The sequence below is a fragment of the Chiloscyllium punctatum genome, chromosome 11 (genome assembly GCF_047496795.1).
Source record: "Chiloscyllium punctatum isolate Juve2018m chromosome 11, sChiPun1.3, whole genome shotgun sequence".
Classification (NCBI taxonomy): Eukaryota; Metazoa; Chordata; class Chondrichthyes; order Orectolobiformes; family Hemiscylliidae; genus Chiloscyllium; species Chiloscyllium punctatum.
The window spans coordinates 23,110,684-23,136,281 of NC_092749.1; the positions used below are offsets into that span (position 1 = coordinate 23,110,684).

General features: G+C 42.2%; 1 protein-coding gene across 1 annotated transcript in view; it reads left to right on the forward strand.

Moving 5' to 3' along the window:
- Positions 1-318: 318 nt before the first annotated feature.
- LOC140482823 (sulfotransferase 6B1-like) overlaps positions 319-25,598 on the forward strand; it is a 29,567-nt gene continuing 4,287 nt past the window's right edge. The window contains exons 1-6 of the mRNA XM_072580495.1: positions 319-711; positions 4,074-4,201; positions 9,783-9,872; positions 11,732-11,858; positions 18,139-18,233; positions 24,307-24,463. Coding sequence (XP_072436596.1) covers positions 486-711; positions 4,074-4,201; positions 9,783-9,872; positions 11,732-11,858; positions 18,139-18,233; positions 24,307-24,463 — 823 coding nt within the window. The 5' untranslated portion in view covers positions 319-485. The remainder of the gene's footprint in view (positions 712-4,073; positions 4,202-9,782; positions 9,873-11,731; positions 11,859-18,138; positions 18,234-24,306; positions 24,464-25,598) is intronic.

Genomic DNA, 25,598 nt, shown 5'->3' on the forward strand with positions numbered 1-25,598 from the left:
TAACCACTCAGCGACCAGTCCAGCCCTGTCCCAGAACTTCCCTTTTGTTTCCCCCCCCCCCCCCCCCCCACACACACACACACACACACAAACACAAATATCCTTTCCCTGATATATAATGTCTGTATCACATCTCCCTCACCCCTCGGTTTGGATGGTGGTATATTCTGGATTGGACTCTGGCTGTTGTAAAGATTCCTAGTAAGTTGCAAAAGTTATCTCTCTCTCTCTCTCTCTCTCCACAGATAATGCTGAGCAGTTCCAGAACTTCCAAGGTTTTGTGGGTTTTATTGCTAGCTGCACTATTGATGTTTATCTTTCCCAATCTTTGCGAAATCACACAGAGTGTGGGAGCAAACCAGCGCCGTAGGAAGGAAGTAATTTGCTGTCATTGTTAATGGTCCCTTGGCACGCCATGTAGCGTCAGAGCCGCCGTTCGCCAATAAAACGGGAGGCTGTGCGCTCTGCCGGTCTGTCCCAGGGAGATGGAGGTGAAAGGCGGTGGGAGTGCAGAGGCTGACAAAGCCGAGTTCCAGGCGAGGGTGCAGGGGATGTTGGAGAAAGCGAAGCAGCTCAAACCCGAAGAGCTGGTGTTCCGCTACAAGGGCGTTCTCTACCCCTCGGTGCTGAGCTCAGTCCAAACTCTGCAGGCTCTGGGCAACTTCCAGGCTCGTCCCGAAGACCTGGTGATCGCTTCCTACCCCAAATGTGGTGAGACCGTCTGATATTTATCGACTTTTGTTTGAAGTTTGAACAATAGTTCACAGTAAAGAAATGCATTTGAATGAGAAAAAGTTTGTCTCTGCACCGAAGTTCAAAGCTGTTTTCAATCCCAGTCCCTTCTGTACAGATCCTGCCACTTTCACACATTTGGTGGGATTTCTGCGGGATTGTTAAATCTTCATTATTACAGAGATCTTACAGCTTTTGTTGTTTCTCTTTTGATGACATTGACTGCTGTAATTACAGCACTTTAGTTGTATCAATATTAACATGATTTGCTCATGATTTGCTGTTCTTTGCTTTGAAGATTCAGACGGACAGACTCAGTTTAATTCTCCCGACAACTCGAAATATCTTTAGAAACCACATTACTCTTCACTTTCTCGGAAAGTCAAACTTTCTCATGCCCCCGTCCATCTCTGCCCTCCCTTTTAATCCAACAAAATAAAAGCGCTATATTCATAGACCTCCGTGTCACTGGGCAATGATACAATCTGCCTTATTGACATCCAGGAGCCAGCGAGTTCACACTTGCTGCTACCTTTTATTCTTCTATGGGATGTCGGCATCGTTGGCCAAGCTCCTGGAGAAGATGGTGCTGAACCCCTGCAGTCCATGTGATGTAGGGCCAGCCACAGTGTTGTTAAGAAGAGAATATGGACCCAGCGACAGTGCAGCAAACGCTGACAGTCAGGATGGGGGCTGGCTGGGAGGGCAACTTGCAGGGGCTGGTGTTCCCATGCTGCTGCTGCTGCTGCTGCTGCTGCCCATGACCCTCTGGATGGTAGAGGTGGCCGGTTTGGAAAGTGTTACCAAGAGCGTGGATGAATCTTGTGGCCTTTTGCCAGCACAGCCCAGAGAGAGACTGTCTGATTGGAGTGGCCCGTTCACACTGTGAGACCATTTGTCAACATTACCCCACCAATCCAGGCTGTACAAAGTGAAGCTCATTACGTTTGGTAAGGACGACTCCCAGAGGGTATGGAGGTGGGGTCAGTCTTAGCTTGTGCCCAGAGAGTTGGGCAATAGCTAACTGAGGAAAGCTTGAACTGAATTAATTCTATACCCCCCACCCCTCCATGCAGCAGCAATTCTGAACAACGTTTCTCACTGCAATGAAAAGAAATACTGATTTGCAGTAAATTGGTGATAATAAAGTGGCAATCCTTCCACCATGTGCCTGAGAGAGTCAAGTGCTTGCATCTTCAGTGGAGGCTGAGCACTGGCAGATGAGTGGCAATGCAACATCAGCCCAAGTTCCCCAGCTGTCTGCATGCCTGGTTATTTGAGGTGAGGGAAGGAGTCAGGCATTTAGATATTTGCAGATTGTCAAACTCTCCCTCCTGTACATGATATCCAAGCTTGACATTTCTGACCCTCTGTATTCATGCTGTGCCTGTTATCTCCATGGCAATGCCCCCCATTGGAGTGAGGTATTGGATGCTTGATGGGCTTTCATTGGTTCTGTCCACATTTCTTTTGTTATTCCATAATTTTTGTGCAGGAAGTGTAGACATCAGTTATTTTATTTCTTCACAGGATGTGGTGTTGCTGGCTGAGTCAACATTAATTGGCCATCCCAAACTGCTTTGGTGAAGTTAGTGCTTGACCTGTGATTGGGTTGTGATACATATTCATGTTGAGTATGAAAGCAGCAAGTTGGGAGCATGAAGGGCTGGTGGTTGTGTGGAAGGAAGTATCTCCAATGTAAAATGTGAACATTCTCAGAACAGTGGAATGTAATACAATTTGTAACTGGACAGTTTGTGTCAGTGCTGAAATGAGAAACAGATGTTGAGTGTGCTAGGAAACAGAGCAGCAGTGGTACAGGGTTAGGTTGTGATTTGGAGAAAGGGCAGGTGTGGTTGGGCTTGGGGGAGGAGTGGATTAACAATGTATTGAAGAAAGCGTAATGCCTCATTGAGAGTAAAATGCATGAAGATTAAAATTGACACTTTCACCATTCTGGTCATATAACTATTTGCTTTCTAGATTGAAGCAGTATCCTTGGTGCCATGCTACAGCTGAGTAACTTATGGAATAATTAACTGTGTATTTGGGCATCCATCCACTATGAGATGTAGAAGAGGACTTCCCCATCTGGCCCTTGACCTGTTCCATACCTAGAATCAGAAAATCTGTTATGCTTAAAAAAACAGGAGCTGTCATTTCTGTGAAACTAAGAGCAGAATGTTGACAGAAAGACTGTTTGCCCAAAATTTAATGTAAAAATCTTTGGAAAACGTTCAACAGTTGATTCTTATTGATTTGACTTTTTTGCTGGTTTAACTAGAAGTCTGTAATATAAACATGGCAGTTCAATCAGAATGTTCAGGTTACTCCATTCTGTCATTTCCGATCGGCTGTGGGCATGTTCTTGCACCATTACTGCATTGTTTACCAGGGTTTACAGAGGACAGAGTACAAGGAGAGGATGGAGAAACTGGGACCTTTTCTCCTGGAGTGTAGGAGGCTGAGGGGTGACTGTATAGAGGTTTATAAAATCATAAGTGGCATGGTTAAGATAAATAGCCAAGGTTTCCTTCCCCAGGGTAGGGGAGTCCAAACCTACAGGGCAAAGGTTTAAGGTGAGAGGGGAAAAGTTTAAAAGGGACCTGAGGGACAACATTTCCTTGCGGGGGGGGGGGGGTTTGCATGTATGAAATGAGCTGCTGGAGGAAGTGGTAGAGGCAGGTACAATTACAACATTTTGGTCAGATACATGATAGGAAATGTTGAGGGGGATGTGGGCTAAATGCAGGCAAATGGGACTAGTTTGTTTTCAGCAACCTGGTCAGCATGGACGTGCTGGGCTGAAGGGTCTGTGTCCATGCTGTATGACCCTGAATACTGAATAGAGAGCTGGCAAGAATACATCTGCCTAGTGCCTCACCCACTTCAATTCCCTCATCAGACACACAAGCTTTAGTTGCAGCACGCATCAGGGAAGGTATTCCTGAAGATAACACTGTGGGATTGGTCAGGTGCCTGGAGTGGCTGCCTAAGAGAGACTATGGGGACTGGAGATCAGAGTCAAAAAGTGTGGTGCTGGAAAAGCACAGCCAGTCAGGCAGCATCCAAAGAGCAGGACAGTCGATGCTTCACGCATAAGCTTATGCTCGAAACGTCAACTAACCTACTCCTCCGATGCTGCCTGACTGGCTGTGCTTTTCCAGCACCACACTCTTTGACATTGTCTAACAGAGGTGTTAGACATATGATTGTATTCTCTGATCAGTAATTCTGGAATTATATGTACATACAAGGTAGGTTCTGTTACTGCAGCAAGTATCTCCTTACATTGATAAAGTTGTAGTAACACTTTTTTTTATTCTAACCATGTTTTACAGGATTTAATTGGGTAAATCTATTACTTAGGGATATTGCCTTTGTCAATCAAAATGAATCTGAAGATGGGAAATCTGGAGTTCGAAGTCAACTCAAGTTATTGGAATTTGAAAACGCTGGGAACTATGAGGTATATGGATGAGAAATTGTGTTTTAGTCTTTTAAAGAAAGTAAAGGCTTGCATTTATATGTTGCTTTACATGACCCCTAAAAATCTGTAATGTAGAAAAAAACATGGTGGCCAAGTTGCGCACAGCGAATTCCCTCAGACATTAATGTTAATTAGCAGTTCGCTGTTGAAATCATATCATCAGCACATGGGTATGGTAACAGGTCATTAGTTAACGTGATATTGATTGGTGGATAAATATTAGTCAGGACACTGGGTATATCAGTTTTCTGAAACAGTGCCATGGGAGCCTTTACAAGCTGCTAACACTTTGCTTATCTGGAATCTCAGGGATGTAACCATTACCTAGCAACCTTTTTTGACATTGCATCCACAACATTATGGATTAGGATTAATATCAGTTTAGCAATGAGTCTTGTTCACGGGATGTGGCACTCAGCAGCAAGCCCAGCATTTATTGCACATCCCTAAAGTTACCATTGAGACGCTGTTAGTGAGTTACCTTCCTAACAGTGAAGAGACTTGGTAGGCCACTTCAGAGTTAACAGCATTGCTGAGGATCTAGAATCACTGGATAAGGGATGGCAAATTCCTTTTCTTAAAGGACATTGGTGAGCCAGGTGGATTCTTTAATGACAATATGATAGCTATTATCCAATACTAGATTGTTAAATTCTAGTCTTATCTGATAACTGCATTAAATGCTTCCAACTACCATGGTGGATTGGAACCTGATCACTAGTCCAGGGAAATGGATTCTGAGGCCAGTGACATAACCACTATGCTCCCACCCCCATGTGCTGGTGATATGATTTCAACAGCGAGCTGCTAATTAACATAAATTGCAATGGCCAACATCTAAATAATGGCATAAAATATAACATAGAACTGTGGATGCTGGAAATCTGAACCAAAATCAGAAATTGCTGGCGAAACTCAGCAGGTCTGGCAGGATTTGTGGGGAAAAGTTAATCCAAACTAATAGCAGCAAGGAAAAAAAATGGTATTTATGCTGAAGATGTGGTGAGATGAGCAGGTAGGTGGAGGTAGAGTCCAGAGAGAGAGAGAGAGAGAGAGAGATATGAAAGGGTAGAGCTGATAGTAAACCAGGACAGAAGAAAAGCTGAATAAGTGATAATGAGAGCTGAGAGTAAGAGACTAGGCTGTGTTGAATGTAACTCTTTGAATGTGATAATTGGCCTGAGAGTGGGTTGAGAATGGGTTGGCTGTGTTAATTGTAACACCTGCCATAGCAGGAGTGGGTGTGGGTAAAAAACAGGGAAGGGTGGGATCCGGCTCGAACGTTATTGAACTTGATGCTGAGTTCTGGAGGCTGCAGGGTCCCCAAGTGGGAAATGAGATGTTGTTCTTTGACCTTGTGAGGCTCATTGAACGCTGCAGCAGGCATGTGTCAGAAATGTTGCCGTAGGAATAGGGTGGTATATTGAAGTGATGGGTAACTGGAAGCTCGGAATCATTTTTACAGACAGATCGTAGGTGTTCTGCAAAGTGGTCTCCCAGTCTGCATTTCATCTCTCCAATGTAGTGGGCCACACTGTGAGCAGTAGACTAGAGAAAGTGAAGACCCTGATGCTTCTAGGACTCAACATTGAGTTCAATAATCTAAAGCCTGATTCCACCCTCCCATGGTTTTTACCCACCGTCAGACCTGGTCCTGTCATGGCATGGCTTGCTTTATGCAAAACTTACCCATTCTGTCCTACTCTCAGCTCTCAATATCATTTATTCAGCTTCTCTTCTGTCCTTGCCCATTATCAATAATCCCCTTGTTTACCTAATCCTTTCAGATCTCTCTCTCTCTCTCTCTCTCTCTCTTTTGACTCCATCTCCAGCTATCTGCTAACTTCTTCCTGCCCACCCCCACCCCCAACCTTGCCTTCAGCATAAATATTACCTTTTCCTCGCTGCTATCAGTTCTGATGAAGAGTCACTGGATTCGAAATGTTAACTCTGCTTTCTTCCCAAAAAATGCTGCCAGACCTGATGAGTTTTGCCAGCAGTTTCTGTTTTTGTATTGAAACAATGGCCAAGCTCAATGTCTGTGATAATATATTGTATTCCTTCATGTGGACATATAATGTGGGCAGGAATGCATTTAGCTGTGGTTTATACTTCCCACCTCCCCATTGTCATGACACCCATATGAAGAATACCCAGTGGGGAGGTGCTGAACTCCCATGGAATGTAGTGCACTAGGGAGCTACTGAAGGAATATGTCCTATCCATTGTAACATGAGAATTGTTGGGTGCATAAGGAACAAAGCTTACCTGTTAGCGTCCTGATAGTTGCACGATACAATGATAATGAAATTGTTGACTGATCAGGGTAATTTAATCAATCCAGCATCAATCTCATCAGACAACTGTTTCTTCCAAACATCCTTCCTGTAACACGTCATGTCTCAATGTACTCATGTACTCAATCCTAAGTATTATGAGAAGCCACTCAATGTTCCCAATCTATTGACTATCTAGTCCAAGCATCTCATCAGGTTAACACAAGCTCTTGTGAATCTGAATGAATGTACTTTCTGTTATTAAGTTAGGGAGGTGACATCTATTCTGCTCCTTTTCTGCATCCTGCTCATTGCCAATGAATGAGCTCAGGTTCTATACTGTCTCATCTGAATTCACAATGCTTGCTCTCTTCATGATGTATTCTATTTCCTCATTAGAATGGACATAGTGCTAATGTCACTGGATTAATCATCCAGAGACCCAGCTTAATGCTTGGGTAACATGGGTTCAAATCTCACCATAGCAGCTGCTGGCATTTAACATCAAACAAATAAAAAGCTGCAATTGGAAGCTAATCTCAGTAATGGTAATCATGAAACTATGACTGTTGTGAAAACCCATCTGGCTCATCAATGCCCTTTGGGGAAGGAAATCTGCTGTCCTGACCTAGTCTGGACTATGTGGGACTCTAGACCCACAGCATTGTAGTGACTGTGAAACGCCCCGAGCACGCCACTCAGTTCAAGGGTAATTAGGGATTGGGATTAATGCTGTCCTTCCCAGTGAATCTTGCATCCCATGACAAAGCTTTGATTTCTGTGCATTGGCACAGAAACGGTAATTTGTAAAAGTAGGAAGGAGTGTTGATGTTGTTTTTGTAACATTCTTCCCTCAAATTGTAGCTGGTATTTCTCCTATATTTGATCTTGAATTTGTGCTTCATAGCATCTTGCTGGTTCTAAGTAATCAACTTCTAAGGATCAGTGCTGTCACCAAATTATATTTACTTAAATCTGATAACTTACTTGAGTACTTTCCTCTATTAAAACTGTAACATACAACATTTAATACATTTCAAAAATTATTTAATTTGCTGTAAAGTGCTTTGATTCATCTTAATAGTTGTGAAAGGCATTATATAAATAAAGGTCTTAATTTTATTACTTTTACACTGATGTCTTTCTGAGATGCTGCATTGAAATATGAACTGTGCAAAGGAGCAGCAATCAGACAAAAGTCACTTTGGATGGGTGTTAGAACCTATTAGGGTGCCGTACAGATTGTTAAACACTTTTAGCAAGAGATAATTTACAATTTCATTGCCTGTTATATCTAACCAATAATCTTTTACCTGTAGATTTTAATTTCTCACAACTCTGTCTTGCAATGCAAGTTATTGATTGACAGCTTCTGTGTCCCAGTGTTCACGTGACAAAGCTCTTTGCACTCTTTTACTGTCTCATACTTTATGAAAAAACGAATGGTTGCATTTTGTGAGAAAACTTTCTTTTAAATAATAAATTCTCAGGAATATGAGGAAATGTCAGTGATGTTCAGAAGTTTCTGCAGGAATGTTGATAATGTTACTCTTAGACCATATTGAGTTTCCATATTTTGCATGAAAAGTAAAGTGAGAACCATTCAGCATATGGGAGCTATTCCTTCTCGTCTTATGAACCAGTTACGCCCAGTTGGATTTCCATTTCTATTCTAATATCTGCTGAGAAAATCTGAGTGAAAGATTTTTGTCTGCAATCTCTTTTAAGTTTCCTTCAGTTGCCCTTTGGTCCTGCTACCCTGGCATAATTTGAAGTAATCATTTAGACCTGTATTATTTGTATTCAACATAATATTTCATGTAATGTGATGAAGTTTCCTTTTTGATCTTCTCTGTGGACTGTAAGACTCAAGTTCATCTTTGCTTTTCTCAAACCCCTGCATGCTATTCCAAGGATCTCCTGTTTTCCTGTCATCCTCTCTAATTCCTGCTTTGTGGTGTGATCATTAGAATTCAACATGGCACTGCTGAGTAAGGTTGTCAAGACTTTAGCACAGGGGAGATGCACAATTCATTTAAGTTTACTTTTTTTCAAACAGAGACAGAGGATTGGTAATTAATGCATGTAATGGACTTGAATGTAATGTAATGTAATGTAATAGGGGAGGCGATGTCTCAGTAGTATTATCACTGGACTAATCCAGAAACCCAGGTAATATTCTGGGTTCCCTGGTTCAAACCCTGCCATAGCAGGTGATGGAATTTGAATTAAACTTTTTTAAAAATCTGGAAATCAGAGTTTAATTACCATGAACTCATTTTTGATTGTTGGAAAAACCCATCTGGTTTACTGACGTCCTTTTTAGGGAAGGAAGTCTGGCCTATATGGGGCTCCAGACCCACAACAACGTGGTCGACTCTTAACTGCCCTCTAGGCTATGAGGGATGGGTAATAAATGCTGCCTAGCCAATGATGCCCTTATCCCATGAATAAAGACAAATTTCCCAGAAAAGCAGCTAATATGGAAATATTTGAGGGATAATTAAATAGCTACTTGGAGTAGTCAGTGATGAAGTGATGCAGTAGGTGTGAGGCCAGCTAATTGGGCTGCATTGTCGTTTTTCAGTATTGCAGTTCCTTACCCAGAGTGCTTGCACCTCCTCGTGACGTACCTATATCTAAACTTGAGCATCAGTATTTCTTCCATAACCCATGTCTTTTCTATCCCAGTGGTTTGCATGTGTCTTTTTCAATGTGAAATACCTTTTTCACATTGGTGTGCCTTTTAACTAACCAGTGTAGTCTAGCCCTTGTCCTTCCCTCTTTCTGATTCTTAGAACATATGGTTGTCAATTCAGTACCAACAGCCTGAATTAAAGGTTTTATTCTGATATTGGACCCTAAAAGTATAAAACAATGGGAGGTAGCAGAATCCACATTGGGAGCTATGAATACTGACTGGTATCCCGAAGCATACAAAGAGGGTTTGGTTGTATGCTTATGCTAGTTCTGATTATATCTGAAGTATCCTGAATTACTGGTGCCATCATTGCTGTTCACTTTGGATCTTTCTTCATCTACTCTCTAATAAATGTGATACAAAAACAGAAAAATACCTGAAAGACTTCCGAACAGGTCATGAAATAGGGATGGAATTAATGTTGACTTAATTTGAAGATATTTCAAGATAACCTGAAGGTGTTTGACAAAATGTTAGCAGAAATAGTTTTGTAAGCACAGACTAATCTCTGCCTTTGTTGTGGTGCAGTTGTCCTTCCTGGTCTGTGATTTCTTACACATGTTTATTTTGTTATTCATTTAAGGGAATGAAAAATGATCCATCTCCTCGTATTTATGGCACGCACAGTCATTACAACAATCTACCACCATCTATACATGAGAAGAAAACAAAGGTAAAATGTCAATGCACAGTAATGTGAGACCAATTCAAGGTTTTAATCACCTTGACTACACCTTCAACGGTCTTAATTGATTTGATCATGATCTTGGTTAGTCGGCTCATAAACTCAATAGTACACAAATAATTCCTAGTGGGCTTTTGTGGCACAGTGGTAGTGTCCCAACCCCTTGACCAGAAGACACCAGTTCAAGTCTCACCTGCTCCAGATATTTGTAATAACATCTCTGAGCAGATTTACAAGTAAAAAATAGGTGAAATAAACAAATTAAAATCTTCCCATTAACTCCGTAGTTGCAATCATACGCGTTCTGGGTGAGGCTGAACATAGATCTTGCTCCAGAAAGACTTGCTAATGATGTCTAAAAAAAGAACTCCTAGCAGTAACTGACATCCATCAGTATTTTCTTATTAAAACAAACCACATTCCAAAAGAGATATATTGCACACTTTTCATCAAACAGTGAAATTTTGATTTCTATCCATAAACCAGATAGAACTAGTTGAATGAGTTCCCATTTTATAATTTAAAAACTGCTTTGAGTAAAAGTGATTTAATAATTTGGTCCATTTGGGAAATGTGTGTCAAGTAAAGTGGAAATTGGATGGGGATGGTTTTGATTCAATCAGTCTTTTCCAAACCCCTGAGTTTTTGGTAATTTAATGTCTGGGTCTTTCTGTCTGGATTCCAATTGAGCTAGCCAATCAGGTAAGGTACCGGAGAGGTAAGGACCAGCAATATACAGAGACTCAAGAAATCCAAAAAGGAAAGTGGATAAAAATGAAAGCTGCAGAGAAAAGCAGTGATAGTTGTTTTTTAACTTCAAACATATTTTGCGTATATTAGTAGGTTTGATCAGTGCCTCGCGTAATAAGCCTTAGCTGGCAGAGTCCCAGTTGAAGTTTGATTTCTGCAATAAGATCACAAACTTGACTGTCATCCAGAAATTGTAGAGTATAGGTCAGGAATTTCCTTTGTATAGACAAAGGCTGAGTCATATTGAATTGCTACTAAACTTGATGGCCAGATTAATGGAATCACAACAAGCTTGTTGCATAGCCTCCTTCAGTTTAGAAATTGGGATGTGAAAAACATCTATTTAATTCTGGTCTCCTTCCTATCGGAAGGATGTTGTGAGACTTGAAAGGGTTCAGAAAAGATTTACAAGGATGTTGCCAAGGTTTAAGGATTTGAGCAATAGGGAGAGGCTGAGTAGGCTGGGGCTGTTTTCCCTGGAGCATCGGAAGCTGAGGGGTGACCTTATAGAGGTTTATAAAATCATGAGGGGCATGGATAGGATAAATAGACAAAGTCTTTTCCTTAGGATGGGGGAATCTAGAACTAGAGGGCATAGGTTTAGGGTGAGAGGGGAAAGATATAAAAAGGACCTAAGGGGCAACATTTTCATAATGAGCTGCCAGAGGAAGTGGTGGAGGCTGGTACAATTACAGAATTTATTAGCCATTTTGATGGGTATATGAATAGGAAGGGTTTAGAGGGATATGGGCCGGGTGCTGGCAAATGGGACTAGTTTCATTTAGGATATCTAGTCAGCATGGAAAAGTTGGACTAAATGGCCTGTTTCCGTGCTGTACATCTCTATGACTCTACAACCAGAAAGGTGAGGTTTCAGAGTAAACCATGAATAAGACAGTGTAATGTCTTCTAATAATGCTGACACTATTTCTCATTTATTAAATCGAGTGTTGATTGAAATTGGGTTTGCAAACTACACTGGAGGATTTCCCCTGGTTAAACTGAAAGTAGAATAGATGATGGTAATATTCTGTTTGGATCACGCTCCACGTCTCTGCAGAAAGATTAAATGCGTTTGTCTTGTTATCTTTCCAAAGATACTGGTTGTATTTCGCAATCCCAAAGACAATGCAGTGTCCTACTATCACTTCTGTCAGAATAATCCTTTACTGCCCACCTTTTCATCTTGGGATGAGTTCTTCAGAAAGTACATGACTGGAGAAGGTAATGCATCTTGGCTACAATTACTCGTGGGCTTAGGCATTCCTAGATGCATACAGGGGAACCTCGATTATCCGAATGTGTTGGGTGGGCACTATTTCATGCGAATAATCGATTATTTGGTTAATTGATTAAATGCCTTTCCTCTGAGACTCAGAGTTTTTAAAGTCTGCTCCCCATTTAAGAGACTGCAGCAGCACAGCACGTGAGGCCCTGTCCTCAACCCCGTGCAACACGGCCCCCCGCCCCCAACCCCATACAACAAGGCCCCCCGCCCCCAACCCCCAACCCTGTGCAACCCCGCACACACCTGCTCCCTCTTTGGGGCCGCTGGACTAGACACCAACAACAAGACTGCTGCCTTTGTGGGGTAAGTCTCCAAATTGTGCACACACACACATAAACACACACTCTCTCAGACACACACACACACTCACACACGCGCAGCCACAGCCACACCCCAATCTTTACTGCAACTTTTTGACAGATTCCATCTTTGCCGTGTACAGAACAATGTTGGAGAGATTACCTGGGGAAGGGAAGTTTAGGGTATACCCCTCTGTAGAACTCCAGGGAAAGTGAGGGGAGAGAGAGATGGCAGGCAGTCCGTCATTTGGAGACAGTGCCTGTTTAATCCCTGTAAACAAAAGACGTGATCACTGTTGGAAACATGTCTTTGCAATGTTTCCATTGGGACCTGGAGATCTTCAGATAATCTGATTTTTGGATAATTGATACTTGGATAATTGTGGTTCCTCTGTAGTTCTTTTTAGAATTTTACACCATATTAGCTATAAACTATCAATGTAATACCAGTTTAGCATTGCTGAAAAAGATGTCCTTTATTAAAAATTTTCAGTTGCACTCATCAGGACATTTTCCAAGAACACCAGATTGAGGGGCGAACCAACATTAATATGACCTGTGAGGAGACCATTGATGGGTTGACAAGTGGACTCTGGTGGAGGCATTGTCTGAGTACAAAAGAAATGGCTTTGACAAAATGGCCTTTTTTGTTCAGCAATAGTCAAGTTCCCTAATAGCAAACGAATATCTGTATACTCCCAGGTTTTGGAAAAGCTGACATCACGCATACAAATATATGCAGCAAAGCAAAAGAGAAACATCTCTAGTTGACGAAATTTCTCTGGAAAAACATTGAAGGATTAGAAAAACAATGCATTCCCATTGACATTGCTGTCTGCCTTTGTCTTTCAGTAAAACCAAAGTTTTCTCTTCTGATTTCTTCTTTCCTAGTGCAAACGCCAGTGGGTAATGGGATGCTGTCTAGCAGGCCAGCATCAAATACATTGATGTGGTAATCCAGGAGCAATCTCAACCCGGATCCTTCTCTTTGAGTCCCCTTCAGCGGAACCTATCTGTGGCTGTAGCCTCTGCCCCACTGGCACTTGAACCATTCTTTATCCCCAGTCTGGCTGTGACTTGTACTCAGGCCCTCTGAGCCACCTAAGGAGATATTAGGGCAAATGACCAAATATTTGGTCAATGAGGTAGATCTTTAAGGAGAAAAGAGTGTTAGAAAGATTGGGGTCTTCAAGGACAGCATTCCAGAGTGTAGGACCAAATAACCAGCTTCCGATGGTGGGTCAATTTGAAACTGTTAAAATGAGGCACCGGCTTCTGTTCCAGGAAGGAGTCCCCTTCATCATGAACTGAGAAAAGTAAAAATGTTGATGGGGGTGAGGTGTTAAGAGCTGAACTGTGATGCAATCTGCCCACCATCATCTTTCTCTCGTTGACAAGAATCAGAGACATCACGTATGTGAGATGACCAAATGCTTAATTAAACACCCCTTGTCTAAGGGTCAAAGGCTGGGTTTAATGTAGCAGTGACATCCTGCTCACTGAGTTGGAGAACTGGCAGGAATCTCTTGTTACCGTGGGGATGCCCGACCAAGTTAAGCACAGCTCAGGCACTTGGTGACCAAAGATGGGGCTTTCCTTGGGTTTAAGAACATGTCAGTGCCACTGGGAACAGAGGCTTCTGCAGGGAATGTGCCAAGGGCCAGCCTGATGGTCACCTCTATATCCCTGGATACTGGTGATTGTGGGGATTACAGAAAGGGGGTCACCCAAGGGCAACAAAGGGCTGGGTCAGAGCCAAGAGAAGTAGGGGATGGTTCTCAGTGACCCAAGCCCAATCCACATTTCCAACGCTGGGAATTCAGCACCGAGTGTCTTGTGTCACATCAGCCACTCCCAAACCATCTCCACCTCCACCCTTCCCAACTGCAATCCAAGGCCACAGCGACAGCCCATTTGAAGGGCATCCTGCAGGAGGGAGGGGAGAGCCATGTGGCTCCCATTTAATCCTGAGGGACCATTTAAATTCCAGCGGGCTCCAAAGCATCAAGTGGATTAGTTGCTTACATCATCCTTTCCTGCTTCAAACATTCCCAGGATGTGTGTTTTCTCGGAGATTGATGCAGGCCATAGTTTGTAATCAAGTGAGCCTGGCTGCCATGTTTGCTGCTGTGATGGGCTGGATTAAATTCTACCCAGTGAGATTCAAACACCCACCACTTACTCTGGCTCATGTGGAATTTGGTGCACCTTAATTTTGGCCGGTCCCTGAACTAAGAAAGGGGAGTATGGCACTCTCCCTCCTTGCAGTCTCCTCACCACCAAAGAAGTAGACTTCAGTTTAAAGAGTCGATGTTAATCTTCTCTGTCACCAATCTGCACAGATTATGGTGATAAACGGGGTTGGGGTGGGTGGTTGGGGGAGAGGCCTGTTTGTGTTCCTCCCCCTGCCATACCCCATCACCACTTTGTCTTACCTGGCTCCATGAACAGCAAGGCCTCCAGCAGGGGGAGAAAGCAACTTCATTTTAACAGGAAAGCTGGTTGCTAATGGCCACATTATAATTTCTGTCAACTTCGGGTGTGAGTCCATGGCCAGGCACACAGCCAGGAATAGGAGCACAAATCTCCCAGGCCTCAGGCTCCACGTGGTGAAATAATTCACAAACTGCTTAGCCCTTCCTTCACCCCAATCCTAGTGAACGTTGACCCAGAAACATTTCACTGACCCTACAAACTCAAAGGTGGAAAATCTTCATTTATTTGTAATCACATGCTCCGTTTTTGTCATGTCACAGGTTTTCATGTTGGTCCTAGATGGCAGCGTTATAACAATGCTCCCCAGAAAAAGTTTAAATCCCATCAGTTTTCTTGATGATCTTGTTGTTCACATTTGTTGTAACTTCAACTTGAACTTTGTCTCCTTTTTGAATTTTTTCAAATACTTTAATATGTAAAGTATCTATGTTGTTTTTGATCTTGATGAATCTTAAGCTCTACATATTCAGTTCAATTAGCTCCTCACCAAACCTAGATGTCAGTCATGTGTGTGGGGAATTTCAGATGTTGCCTTCACAGCATGGACAGATATTGGGCTAAACTTGTCTGTTAGGTAATCCATCCCTTGCATCCATAAACAGTTAACCCTGAGATCTAGCCATTGCTAACCAACAGCTTCAAAAACCTGACTGAGTGTATTTTTAAAACAGAATCTGGAACTCAGAACTATCCTAATCATAGATATTTCTGTGCAACCCGTTCAGACACATCAAAATGGCACGGTGGCACAGTGGTTAGCACTGCTGCATCACAGCGCCAGGGACCTGGGTTCAATTCCCAACTCAGGCGATGACTGTGTGGAGTTTGCACATTCTTCCTGTGTCTGCATGGGTTTCCTCCCACAGTCCAAAATTGTGCAGGTCAGGTGAATTGGCCATGCTAAATTGCCCCAAGTGTTAGGTAAAGGGGTATTGGTGGGTCGGTGTGGACTTGTTGGGCCGAAGGGCCTGTTTCCACACTGTAAGTAATCTAATCTAGAGCAGGTGGGACTTGAACCTTTACCAGACGTCACACCCCACCATGGCCCCATACCCTGATCGAAAATTTAGTGATATTGGAAAACGGAGGTATCTGAGCTTCAGAATTTGGGCAGGGTCGTGACCTTTGTTTACAGGGCATGACAATATGAGTCCAGACCAGGCTGAAGACCAATGCAAGTTTTTAAAATACAAGCTGTATTTGCTTTTTGTTACAAGGAGTCTGGAACATTCCGAATGCAGGATATTTCACTGTGTGAATACTTTCTGGTATTATGGGATTGACCGTGAAAGTGCTCTTTCCATTTATTTCCTCACGATGTGGCATAAATTTGAATGGGATTGATGAACAGCCCGAGGCTGATCATCCTGATGCTCTATAACATTGTGACACAGCACATCCCCGCTCTTTCGATTGCTCATCAAGCCTAGTGTTGAGCCCTGGTTTTAATGCAGCATAGAAAGAGAGAAAGAAACCCTTGTTCTCTGTTGGAGTGTTGGGGATTGAACCAACCGTTCCAGACCACTGAGAACAGTGCACCAAACCGTCAGACTCCAGCATAATGCATCCCAACGGATCTAAACCCTACTTTCATCCCTTGGATTTTGTGAGATTCTAGAGTGAAACCTCCAGGGCTTTTGGGGGGGTGTGATGTCCTGGAGTTGTTGACTGGGGTGCTGGAGGACAGTAGGGTCCATTTTGTTGGGCAAGGGTTGGGGGGGGGGGGGTGGTTGGAAGTGTTGTGGCTCCTTTAATTCTTGACCAGGATTACGGATGTCAACAGTTGAGCTTGAGGGAGTTGATGAAAAGACTAATTTTTATCAACTATCGAGTGTAAAAAGTCAAGCCTACATGTACTATCAAAAAAAAAGGTGAGGATTTAAAGGGCTATCAGAAATGGGTTGAAATTCCATGGTGCTCATTGCTAAACACTAAGCTCATGATGCCAAGATCTTGTCTTGTGACCTCGATGTGGGTCATGACTCCACAGCTTGGGAATCCTCACTCTAGACTCCCTACAATACCAACCCCTCCCCCAACTCTCCGCATGAAGTGTTCGGGAACATTAGGCCAGTATCAGCTGGCATAAAAATAATTCCAGCAAGCCTCTGACTGATAAATAACTCAAAGGCCAGATGATAAAATGGGTCAGGCCAAATTTCAATTTCTAGTGAGGATTCCAATTTCTAGTTGTGCTGCCTGTTTTAGATTGCATCCAGCTCATTACAAATCACGTTCTGGCAGAAATCAGAAATATCTGGATCCCCTTCCTTCCCTCGCCTGAGTGGAGAATTACATGAGCAACTCTTCTAACTGCTTTTGGCCAATCACAATAAAATCCAGTCGGAAATTCCAGAGAAACCTCTTCTCCCAGAGAGTGGTTTGGTGTGGAGCTTGTATTCCAAAAGAACAATTCTGCAAATAGCATTGATGCATCGAACAGTGAGCTAAACATGTCATACAGCCATAGAAGGTTACAGCACAGGAAAAGGCCCTTCGGTCCATTGAGCCTGTGCTGGACAAAAACAAGCTCCCAATGATTATAATCCCAGCCTTGTTCGTCTTGGCATCACAAATGAACATCCAAATACTTCCTAAATGTTATAGGATTTCTGCCCTAACCATCCTCACAGTCCATTACAGTCAGGAATGGAAGAACGGAAATGCATTGAGGTGGGAGGAGGCTTGTGTACAGCATGGATGGACTGGGCCAAGTGGCTTCTTTTCTATGTTGTAGATAAATACCTAATTTTTCAGCAGTCTCACTAGTTTTCCAAAGAAATGGTAATTAAATTCCTGGCCACATTTCTAATATAAACTGGATGTGTAAATACTATTGGTGATGGAGTGTTAGTACAGAATCAAACACTTACTCAGGCAAGTTTCCATTTTAATTTGTATTGGAAAATATAAAGCGAGGACTGAATGATGAGTTCAATCTGAATTTTGTCTGTGTGCCCCAGTCTGATATTTCTCTCTCTCCAGCCTGACTGCACCTACAGGCTGCCTGTCCTTTTAATTCTCTCGATGTAATGCTCTGCTCAAGTCATTAATTTGAAACAAAATTACACCTGATAATTTAACAGCTGTTTTTGTAATAAATCAAATTCACAGGTTTAGGTCTTAGGGATACCATCTGATTAGATTCTCCACTCTCATAAGACACCAGTAGATCCATTCATAAGGAGCAAATCACATTAACAGGGATGTTGTCTTCAACAGTGGTTGATGCTGTATCACTGGATATTGTGTTGCAAGGTTACCCTTCTGTTTGAAGAGAATGAGGAACTCAATTACAGAAATGACTCTTGGAGGGGCACTGTCTCTGAGAAAAATACCCAATGTGTCACCAAATTGTATATGTTACTGAACTTTTGATTGGCATTTTTCTCTCTGATGCTACTTTTTATTTTTAAAACAGTTTGTTGGAGCTCCTACTTTGACCATGCTCTTGTGTGGGAGAAACATTTTGATGATGAGAATGTGAAGATTATTACGTATGAAGAGCTGAAGGAGGTCAGTATAATTTTCTTTTGATGCAAACCCAAGACAGAGGAATCTCGATTGTCCAGCATTCGATTATCCGAATATTGGATTATCCAGCATAAACTGTTATCAGGCATTTGATTATCCAGAATTCAATTAACCAAACAAAATACTCCCTGCCTATGTCCTTCGGATAATCCAGGTTCCTCTGTACTGTGTAGATTGTAATACAGGACTCCCTTTAATGGGAGCTAACTTCTGCCAAAACTAAATATTAGATGCATTAAACTATTGGGAACAGTGAACAGAATGATCAACCTTTATTTCCCTCTTATGAGGAACAATCCCCCTTACTTGTTGTGTATCTGGTAAAAATTCGCTCTGTAATATTTTACAGCAGCTAATTCGCACCAATGCAGTTTACATAACCACAGTTAGTCTCTACTCCTTTGTCACAAAACTGGCATAAAATTATCTCTCGATCATTTGTATCAGAAACTTAATTTATGTAGAAAGTATAAGGAAGTTTGTTTTTGGCAGAAAAGAGTTTTGCCAATTGAGTAGAAGTTTGTAAAATTAAAAACAGTTGATAAATTGATTGAATAATTTGTGTTGATTCTGAGATGAGGCTGAAGATGAAAAGTTAGAAAGAGAATATTACGAAGGCATGTCAGGTGGAACCCAAGCAATAATAAGATAAAGAAGTACATGACCAGGGCAGGCTGTTGAAATAAACATATGAATGAGTATCATACATAAATTGATATGTTTTAGTTCAGAAAAGGAAGATAACTGGTGTTGATGTAAGAAAAAGAAGACAGCATAATTTGTAACAGGGTGTGCAATTTTGTAGTTAAAGGGGACTCCTGATGCATTTGTCATATCCATGTTCCTCCCTTTACTAGAAATTAACCAGAACATAACTGGAATTGGGTGACAACACACTGAGTCAGAGGTCAGGAGCACATGATAGGATAATGCAATACTGAGGGAGTGCTGTACTGTTGCTGTCCCTGTTGTCCAGGCCATTACTTATCCCTCAATCAACACCCAACGCCGCAAATCAAACTATTGTACGATTGCTATTCATGGGAGATTGCTGTGCACTCATTGGTTGCTAAATTTCCCACTTTACAATAATGCCTGCACTTCACAATGAGCGCGTGAGACAAACTGCAGAAGTGCAAACTCCTCATTGTCTGTCTTTCTCAATCAGCACTTGTATAGGTCTGTCTTTCACCATAAGTCATTGCGGAACACAGCTGAGTTCCAGGAACTGATGTAAATGAGTTGTCCTCAGCTGTGCATGTACATCAGATGATTGCAAGTATTTCCAGTATCAATGATTTCCTCTTTCGTCAACACTCTTTCCACCTAGCCACCAATCCATATGCTCCTGGGTTCTTGTGACCAACACCACATCAAATAATCCTTCAGGTTTAGGGGGATGTCTAATGGTGCACTGGGTAATGTCTCAGATACCTGGCCCAAGTTCTACTCCAGGAGCCAATGTGGCCAAATGTGTTTGAGCATCAACCTGTAAGTCTCTCCAAAAGGCCTATGGCAGGCAGTAAGAATGGGAGAAAATCAGTCTCAATCTGCTGGCCTTGATGTGAAGTGATGCCCTTTCAAGCAATGGGCCCTGGCTTCAGGCTGGAGATCTGTTTCAGGAGAAAAACAATGAAGATCAGATGTGCACATGGCTTCACCTCCCTCACATGTGAACAGTCTTCTAGGTCTTCAGGAACAGAAAACCCCGACTCTCAACCTTCCCTCAGTAGATGGATTGGCTCGAGTCCACCACAATGAATTGTTTAAAATAAAAACTATGAAAGGATTGTGCTGAATGGCTTTTTCTCTTTGTGTGTTTCCCAATAAATGCCATCTTTATAGTACTATTTGACTATTAACACAAATACTGTTAGGTTTTTTTAATAGTGTTTAATACACTGCAAGTGCAGTTTCTTTTTTCTACTTGGGTTACATGCCCCAGACTTCAAGTTTTGCTTCCAGCGAGAGAGCTTCCATTAATCAGCCAGAACTCAGACAGACTGACTCAGCACTATGCAGATAATTGAGCACTCAAATGAGTATTTACTGAATATTTCATCCTGAATTGTGGAACAATTTCCTTTGGCTTTTGAGTGGTGCAGTGGAAACCTCCTCTGTAATCACCTTGGCTCCTGCTCTTCTGTCCATTTGTTTTATTTTTAAATACAAGAACCTTGCCAAGGCTAAATAATATTAGCCCATCAATAGGTGGAGATTGTAGTTATCTGTATGACCGTGGGCCCAGATCAATTTGCCAGCTACCCATTAGGAAAAGAGTTCATAAACGGTAACTCACATTCCGCTCATTAATTCCCTTTTAAAAACACAAGTATGATGCTAAACAGGTGCTAATGATAAAAAATAAATTACTAATCTAATGAAAGAATGGCCTGTATATTGTACCAAGTTTCTCAAATTACCTTACATGAGGCAATTAAAGATGGACTGAGCCACTATTGCCCCATGTCCCGAGAGGATACATTTTTAAAGTTATTCTGATGTGCAGTTACCATTCAGTCAATTTGTATTTATTTGTTGATGTTGCTAGCTCTGTTATTGTTCTACAGAGATCTTTGATACTTTTCAAATTGCAAAATTGACTCTGTGGTATTACCCCGATTTCCATGACTGGCACTTCATACCATCAGCCAGTATATGGTTCAGAGTAAGGATTGTCTGAGATAATCCTCTGCCATCAGTCCTCCTTTGTCTATACTTTGTCTCTGGTCTTTCTAATGGTCAGTGCTAGAGGATGCACTGCTATAGAGTCTATACAGAAGAGGCATTGTTCTCTGTTAACAAGCTAGTTTATTGCTTGTAAATATCATTATTTACTGTTCAGGTATAAATACTCGGGCACTGCTCCCTACAAATGCTTGTAGGACTCACTGTCTTCACTCAGACCGTGATGCTCAGTTTCTCATTTGATTCCTTTTAAACCATTACCTTATATATCAGGTTGGTCAGTGCCCACCGGAGTGTTCGTTTCGGGCCTCAGTTTAACATTTCATCCAAGGGATCACACCTCTGACCATGAAGCACTCCAGCAAAGCCGCGTTACATTATGATTCGTGGTCCTGGATATTGGCAGATGTGGTTTAAAAAGGAGATTCAGAGAATTTGTTTCTAAGAGTCTTTAGTCTTTTGAACTCTTGTCTTTAGAGAGTGGTGGAGTCCAAGTCATTTAATATTTCTAAGGAAGAGATAGACTGACTCTCTTGTTAATTAAGAAGCTACGGTTATCATGGGTAGGCAGGAAAGTGAAATTGAGGCCACTATAAGATCAGCAGAGCAGGCTAGAAGTGCCAAATGGCCTGTGCCTGCTCCTAATTCATATAGAGGCATGGAGTCATAGAGACATACAGCACGGTAACAGACCCTTCGGTCCAACTTGTCCATGCTGACCAGATATCCTAATCTAATGTAGTCCCTTTTGCCAGCACTTGGCCAAAATCCCTCTAAACTCTTCCTAGTCATGCCCCCATTCAGATGCCTTTTAAATACTGTAATTGCACTAGCCTCCACCACTTCCTCTGGCAGTTCATTCCATACACACAGCATCCTCAGTGTGAAAAAGAGTGGTGTATTTTTAATTTTCCATTCCCTTTGTGGGAGCAAGCCTGTGTTTATTGCCTCCTCTGATGGTGATGGAGATATTCATATGCAGGTAAGGAGTGGGGTTAATCATCAATTGGTAGCAAAGGGAATTTAGCATCGAAGAGCTGCTGCTGTAATCTCTGGCCCTGTGTAGATCCAGCTCCGTGTGGCCAGGGCAGAATTTGGACACTCTCCATTAAACACAGTTAAAATATTGTGTCATGTTGTGGAGAAGTTGGGAAACAGTTTTATTCTGACATCAGAGAGACAACACTGTGATTCCCATCAAACCTGTGTCACAGTGTGGCAATCACACAATTTCACAGTGCTGTGGGTGATGAATCACTTCCAGTGTCCAGCACATAAGTCAGGTTTTTCTTATATGTGAAACCAATGGAAGAATTTCCTGCAATAGCACATTTAGTAACAAGTGAAATCGAGCAGGAATGCATGCAGATTCATTTCCTAGTTTGTGCTGTGTGGGCTCATCACAGGCTGGAAGACTTTAATGCCACTTTCACTCCTGTATTACACAATTGAGAAGGAAACTAGACATAATTTGGATGCTTTATTGGTAAAGATTGACTCTATTGATGGTGATGGCCCAGTTCTGAAGATATAGCCCTGGCAAGGGGACAGGTAAGAGGGAAAAAAATATATTTGACCGCGTCCTCCTTGATCTGCCTCTGTAAATCCATATGTCTATAACAGTGGGAGTGACCACCACACAATCCTTATGGAAACAAAGCCCTGCCTTCACTTTTAACTCCAGCTTGTTGTATGGACCAATAAAACTTGCTGAATGGGATAGATTGTGAACAGATCTAGCCGCAAAATATCAGACATTCATGAGGTGCTGTGAGTGTTCCGGAGCAGCAGTATTGTATTCAACTATGATCCATAACTTAGTTGCCTGGCATTTCCCCCACTCTACCATGAGAATTAGAATTAGCTTTATTGTCTCATGGACTCAAATGAGTACAGTAAAAAGTTTGCACATCGCCACTTATGCCACCATCTGAGATGCAAATGTACCAAGTACAAATTCTTAAGTACAAATTCTTAGGGGGAAAAGAAGAAAAAAAAAATTTAAAAAAAGCTATTCTTACAGATCATAGGAGTACATTAGTAAAATTAAAGGTTCAAAATAATGGTCCTTCCAACCTAGTCCACACCAGGCCTTGACTCCATTCTGCCCTGGGATTCACCTTGAGACTAGGAGTCCAGTAAGGAGTCATCTTAAGGCCAGAGTTCTACACTGAAACCATGCCAGGTCACTGAGAAACTGCTAACAAGCTATACATTTTAACACACAAGGCACAGTTCTTTTTGTTCACTTGTGGGATGTGGGTTTTGCTGGCTGGGCCAGCATTTATTAGCTGTCCCGAGTGGCCCTTGAAGGTACTGGTAAGCTGCCTTCTTGTACCTCTGCTGTCCATGTGCTGCAGGAAGACCCACAATGCCACGAGGGAGAGAAGTCCAGGATTTTGACCCAGTGACACTAAAACCATGGAAACAGCAGGAACATGTGTACACATTGTGCACACTTCAGGTTAACAAAATAAGTCATCCCTGGCTTGCTTCTTAGGACAATCCCCTGACTAGTCAGAGTTAATCTGCCTTGTTTGAAATCTGAATAAAGTGTAGCAGTTAACAGTCAATCATCACCAACTGTTGCCTTCTCCATGGCACCACCTCCTCGAACCAGAGTTTGCTTACAGACCAATCAGAACTCATCTCTCATCCAGAATAAATATTAGCTTCTTGTTTATTGGTATTTTTCTTATAAAGTGTCCTGATGCGTGCAAGATGCAAAGCTTCAACAAAATGTGTTTTCTTTCAGCAATACTCCATTCAATCATCATCTATTTTCTCTTTTGCTGACCTCACTTTAGTAGGTTGCTCTGTGGCAGAGTGTGGCTTTCTACTTTTGGGAAAGGATTCCGTCTAAAAAATCAAAATCACAAGTTTTTTCATGTTTTCTTTCAAGTTGACTCAAACTACCACAGAGGAAAATATCTTTCTCCTCAAACACTGTCGCAATGACTTTGTGATCTCGCTTATGGCTTTAGAGAGAGAGAGAATCGAGTGAAACAATGCAGGAAATAATGAATTTAATACCTCATGACATTTGGTCCCTGTCTTTTTCTAAGGGCTGGAATGGGGCTACTGATAGGACAGGAGACAAGTAAACAGAAGGTTACTGTGGAATATATTGAAATCTCTTACACGCTTTTGCTTTTCCGTAATTGCAGCTTTCCAATGTTTTTGAGGTGCACATGGGTCAGTCAGAGGCCTAACATGCCATGCCTTAGAGTGAGTCTTGCTGTGCTGCTTGTTGCTGCAAGAACAGGGTCACCTGAATTTACCCATTTATTTTGATTTACCAACTTCCCAGGTTTTCTATTCATTTTGATCCTGTGGTTGTGTTCCCCCCCCCCACCCCCCCCAATAGGATTTGGCGAAGGGGGTGCAGTCGATAGCAGAGTTCTTCGGCCTGTCTCTGAGTGAGGAACAGATTCAAGAGATTGCCGGCAGAGGTACCTTCCAGGCCATGAGTGACAACGCCGAGAAAACTCACTCCAGCTTCGGCAAGGTTATCTTCCGAAAGGGTAGGTAGAAATGAACTCTCGTCAGGGTCTGAAATGCTCAGTTTGGGAATGGAAGATGGAATGTGTTGATGCTGTTCATTGATTCTTGCAGCTCAGAAGAGGTTTTTTTGACCCACTGTGAAAATATGCTTCGTCCCTGCTTTTGTCTGTACTCCTCCAAGTGATGAACAAGAAACAGGAGTAGGCCATTCGGCCCCTCGAGTCAGCTCTGCCATTCAATAAGAACATGGTTGATCTGAGTTTAATCTTAACTGTACATTCCTGCATAGCCCAGATAATCTTTCATCCCCTTGATGACCAAGAGTCTATCCATCTCTGCCTTAAAAATATTTAAAGATTCTGCATCGACTGTCTTTGAGGAAGGCAATTCCAAAACTTTCAACTTTCTGAATGATGTTTTATTTTCCTTCACCTCTGTCTTAAACGGACAAACATCATGCAAACTCTGACCCATAGTTCTGGATTCTCTCACAAGACAATCCTTTAAAGATCTGCCAGGTCAATTCTCCTCAGGATCGTATATATTTCAATTAGTGGCATTGTGGCTCAGTGGTTAGCACTGCTGCCTCACAGCACCAGGAACCTAAGTTCAATCCCAGTTTTGGGTGACTGTCCTTGTGGAGGTTGCACGTCCTCCCTGTGTCTGCACGAGTTTCCTCTGGGTGCACCAGTTTCTTCCCTCAATCCAGAGACATGTAGGTTAGGCGAATTGGCCATACTGAATTGTCTGTAATGTGTAGGCAAGGTAGGGTAGCCAAGCTAAATCTAGGGATGGAGTGGGATGCTCTTCCGAGGGTTGATACAGATTCAGTGGGCCAAATGACCTCCATCTGTACTGCAAGTCACTTCAGACTGTTCTAAATTTCCAGAGGAAACAGGTCTAGACTTTCTTGTGTAAAGGCAATCAACTCATTGCAGGTGTTAGTCTAATAAACCTTTTCTGAACCACTTCCCATACATTAAGATTCTCCTATATACCCAGTGACCAGTACTGTACACAGTACTCCAGTTGAGGTCTCACCAATGCCCCATAAAACTGAACAGTAGCCTTCCAACTTTTGCATTCAATTCCCCTCATGAGCAAACATAACATTCTATTAGCTTTCCTGATTACCTGCTGTTCCTGTATTCTAAC